This window comes from Anneissia japonica, unplaced genomic scaffold (assembly GCF_011630105.1).
Source record: "Anneissia japonica isolate Jap-2015-1 unplaced genomic scaffold, ASM1163010v1 scaffold284983_len440753_cov197, whole genome shotgun sequence".
NCBI classification, from domain to species: Eukaryota; Metazoa; Echinodermata; class Crinoidea; order Comatulida; family Comatulidae; genus Anneissia; species Anneissia japonica.
In genome coordinates this window covers 196,908-201,681 of record NW_022682882.1, presented here as the reverse complement: position 1 = coordinate 201,681, position 4,774 = coordinate 196,908, and the positions used below count along the sequence as shown (strand labels likewise).

Genomic DNA, 4,774 nt, shown 5'->3' with positions numbered 1-4,774 from the left:
ACAAGATAGCGTTCTCCGCGATTTACGCGTAACAAATAGAAGCGTCGGTCAAGGTTCAAAAGTTTCCCATTTAGCAAGAGGGCGCCATTCATGCGCTATTACCGAAGAGAAAAAGTAATCAGTTTTGGAAGAGGGCGTCCTATCTGTTGCCATGGATCTGAGATGGTTCCTGTTCTGCTGTTCAAGGATTGATACCCTAAGGTAAAGTCGCACGGTGTACTGTATGGTCAGAGCGGTCAAGGGTCAAAAGTTTCCAATTTAGCAAGAGGGCGCCATTCATGCCTTATTACAGAATTTGCACTCGTAAATCGCGGAGAACGCTATCTTGTGTTTATAAGATCTTTGATTTAGACTTACCACACTACCTTCCGCTGGATCATAAAAACGTTCCAACATCGAAATTAGTGTGCTCTTTCCACACCCACTGGCTCCAACCAAAGCCAAGGTCTTCCCAGATGCAACGGTCAGATCTAGCTTACGAAGGACTGTAATGTTTGGTCGTGTTGGGTAGCTGAACACTAAGTCACTATATTTGATCTCACCAACAATGTCCTACAAAAATCATTGGATTGAGGATAATAATAACAATAATAATAAAACAGAAAAAAACGATTATAAAAACAAAAGGGGATGGAGTGTGGGGGGTGGGGCTTATTTCATCCTGAATCCATACTCCATTGTTTTGTGAATAAAGATGACAATCAAGAAAAAAATATTCCAAACATACCGGTTTTTTGCCTGTTGTTGAGCAACTGTCGATCTTTGGAACAAGATTGAACAGTTGAATCATGCGCGCAGTAGAGACCTGAGCCTTTGAGAAATCAGGCACGAAGGCAAAAGCTTGACCGATGGAGATTCCAGCAAATGCAATCACGTGGAAGACCCTGAAATATCAACAGAGGTGTATGCTTCAACACTGGAACATTTTAGGTAGTTTATAAAGTACTGTATGCTTTAATATTGAACTTTGGAAATATTTGCTATATAATATTTTTCTTTTTTAGACAAAAAATGGGACAGGCCTGAAAAAATATATTTGTGCCTCTTAACAATGAAAATTATCTTGATCAAATGCCTCCACGACCAAATGTTATCTTTACTCTATTATAGCTGAACAGTAGTACATTTAGTGGTTTGGAGCAAGCAAAAATATGAAATTTAATTAGCGATATGCATTAAATTATGATGTGTAACAAAAAAAACAAAAACTTGTTTTTTCCCCCCAAAATTCCTCCTGGGTAATAGTCAATGCCTCCGACCAACGTTCCAGCACTTTTTCAAGCCCTGTATAGGGATATCCTTTATCCAATATTAAAATAACGTAAATTATACATTGCATATCTGAGATTTTTTGAATAAAATACTTAAATATCTGATTAAAAAATTAAAAAAATAGCATACTTACTTGAACACATCTGTTCCGGTCATTTCACCTTGAGCAATCAAGTAACCTCCGTAACGAAATGCAGCAGCGTACATAACCATGACCATTCCCTGGGAGAATCCATATGCTATACCAGAAACAAATGCTGCCTTCATGGCTTTCCTAATAAAAAATTGCATTTAATTGTTAATTGTTCCATTTTTAATGAGGGTGTATCTGGAATTATCAAGCTGTGTCCACGTACACTACCAAATTGTATGTGACAAATATGCCCATATATGAGTGTAATATGAAATCACACAAGTTTGTCACAAAAAAACGTGATAGTGTGGAATAAAGCTTAAGCAGTGGTATGTTTAGGGGGTGTGCTGGGGCACACACTCCTTTCCCACTCCCCCCCCCTACCCCGAACCACGAAAAAAAAAAAATTTCTCACACCCACAGTGTCACCCAAAAAATCACACTCAAGTATTTAAAAATCACCATATTTTGTAAATTAGCTCCCCCTCACCTAATCATCAAGCTCTCCCACTTTACCTTTATGCCCCCATCAACACCACCACTATCAATAACCGTCAGTGCAACGTACCCAGCTTTATATATAATTCAGTCTCTCAAAGAGTCTTATGAAGTATAAGAAAATAACTTAACTGCTTCTATTTTAAAAAGTCTGTTTTGCGGATAATCACATAGTATTTCAGTTGAATAATTAAATAGTCTTTTCTTGTATCACACTAAAATTTTATATTTAGCATTTTATGATAATGATTTGGATAATAATGATGATTATGTTTGTATAAAAACCCCAAATTACATTTGATAATTAACAGACATCTAATTATTCTTTTAAATAATATGATTTATTACCATTTTCATTGTATAAAAACAGAGCGCTACATAGAAATATGTAGATGTACTCACTTGTGCGGTTTCATCATATATTTGCTGTAAGTTTCATGCATGTGCTTCTCAAGGGTTAATGATGCCACAGTGCGCATGTTTTCAATGGACTCTGTTGCAGTCTGTGTAACAAAAAATGTGATAAGTGTTATACTTGTAAATCTCTATCCACACTGTACAATTTTATGTGACGAATTTGTGTAAATTGCCCATATCTGGGCAAGATGATATCATATCACATCCATATATGGGCAAATCACAGGTATTTGCCACATAAAATAAAAGAAAAAAGTACATGTCTTCAAAATTATGTACAATATTTAAACTTATATGCTCTACAATTATAGCATAATATAGTCACTTTATTTATTAACAAAGCTTATTCAATAGTAAAATACTGTACTACCATAAGATCATGATAAAAACTAAAAATAAACATACTGTACTCTAAAACTATCAAAATAATGTTAAAATTACATCTAAAAGCTAAAAATGACTTTAAAATGCTAAAAAACAAATCAATTAATTGCGCAACAAATAATTAGTAGGAGGAAAACAAAAGAGGAAGCAATTTAGAGATTTAGAAATTTAATTTTCTGTACCTTGCTGGCTTCTTCTAGTAGGGAGTCATTTTGTTTTTGGTGACCAGCGAAGGACTGCATTTCCAGCATTCCACCAAGCATCAGCAGAGGGACACTGGACAAAACAACCAACGACAACTTCCAGCCGTAAATGAACGCCATTATCAATGCTACAAGAAGTGTGACCAGCGCCTGTACCGTGGTGCCCACCCTAATACCGGTGGCCTTTCAGTGTAACAAGATCATTGATTAGTTAAATTTCAACAAGATTATCCAAACCCTATATATTAACATATTAAGTCTAAATAAAATTTGATAATTTAGCTCAATCTAACATTCATCCTCCTATAAATATTCCAAATGCAAACATCCTTAACTCTCTCTCGCTCTACATAACATTGTGCAGAATTATAGTTTAAGAGGAACATAAATATTGACTGACTACAAATTACTGCATATTAAATATTACTACCTGAATATTTGATAACTGATAATGATAATGATAATAGTAATTGCAATGACAAAGATAATAAGTGGGATTTGAATTGCTATTATTGAAATTGATTACTGAAAATTAGTCTATGAAAACATTTTTTCATAAAATACTACTCACATTTTTCACATTTGATGCATCAGTTGCCAAACGATGTATTAAAGCACCAGTGCTATGCTTTGGGTCATCAAACCAGCCAATATCCTTATAGGAGAATAGATGCAACCATTGTTATCTAAAAATGTTTGTGATTGAACCCTAAATCATGGGATGTCACGACAGGCACCGTGACTATTAAGTCACATGAATTAAGTCGGCAAAAAATTCACTTTATCATCTTGAGAACATATTATTAGCCTACTGTAGGTACAGATACAGCCAAACTAATTACAATTCATGAAGCCTGGGGCAAGTAAATAATTGGGGGGGGGGGCCTTTGCATGTAAGTCTTGTTTTGATTCATCTTTTCTTCCTTACTCCCTCAACCTTGCATCCTATTCTCTTGACTCATCTCAGATTTGCTCCTCCACTTACTGTCAAACAGCTTCTTGACTTATAATTTTTTGTTCTACCAATTCATTTATATATCCCAATGCCTTAATCTGTCATTTTTTTTTTGGAAATTTTGTATTGTGAACTTTTGTTAAAGCAGATATTAGCCCATGATGGCTTTCGTAGTAATAAAAGAAATTAAATTTTAGGAGAAGTATTTAATACCAGTACTGTAGTTTTTCTCCTGATAGCACACTTGACAAGGCTTTGTGTTACGGTGATGGGTAGTAGAGTAGAAAGACCTCAGGTCCCTTTCTGGTTAGGAGCAAGGTATGCCTGCCAAAATCTTTGTTATTATGCAACTGTTTAATTTGTCGTACAGAGTATTATACTAACCTGCCTCAGTACACTAGCAAATGCCTTGTTACGTAACCTCATGGTAAGACGTTCTCCAGAGATTGAGTACATCCAGGCACTCATTAGACTTGCGACACCGATGGCCACTCCCAGAACCAAGAACATCGAGGCCCACAAGTTAGCTTCTTTCTCCAACTCATCCTGTGGAAGTCCAAATACCTAAAAAAAAAAAAAACCAGAACCCTGCGGGTGTGTATGTTCCTTTGTAGGTAAACAGGTCCTAGAGGGTTTTGTGGTTTGTTATTGGTTTATAATGGAGGATTGTAAATATCTATATCTATTGATGTAATGGCAGGGCTGTTGAGAGTGGCCAGCGCCTCAGGTAGGCCCCCTCCGCCAACCCTTAGGTTTGTCCGTCCATCACATGCTGCATTTTTGTGTCCAGAAATTTAAACCATCATTTCTTGGAAAATAATTCCACAAATGTTGATTTTTATTGCTTGACGGTCGGCTGGTGGTAGGTCAAGAAACCTACTTTACGTAACAGTATAGTATATCAGATGGGTC

The 4,774-nt window shown here is 36.0% G+C and overlaps 1 protein-coding gene across 1 annotated transcript in view; it reads right to left on the bottom strand.

Annotated features, from left to right (window-relative positions):
• LOC117110115 (ATP-dependent translocase ABCB1-like) overlaps positions 1-4,774 on the bottom strand; it is a gene marked incomplete in the record, with an annotated part of 30,271 nt that overhangs the window by 4,675 nt on the left and 20,822 nt on the right. The window contains 7 exon segments of the mRNA XM_033252751.1: positions 358-552; positions 728-884; positions 1,406-1,546; positions 2,306-2,406; positions 2,887-3,090; positions 3,479-3,562; positions 4,247-4,426. Coding sequence (XP_033108642.1) covers positions 358-552; positions 728-884; positions 1,406-1,546; positions 2,306-2,406; positions 2,887-3,090; positions 3,479-3,562; positions 4,247-4,426 — 1,062 coding nt within the window.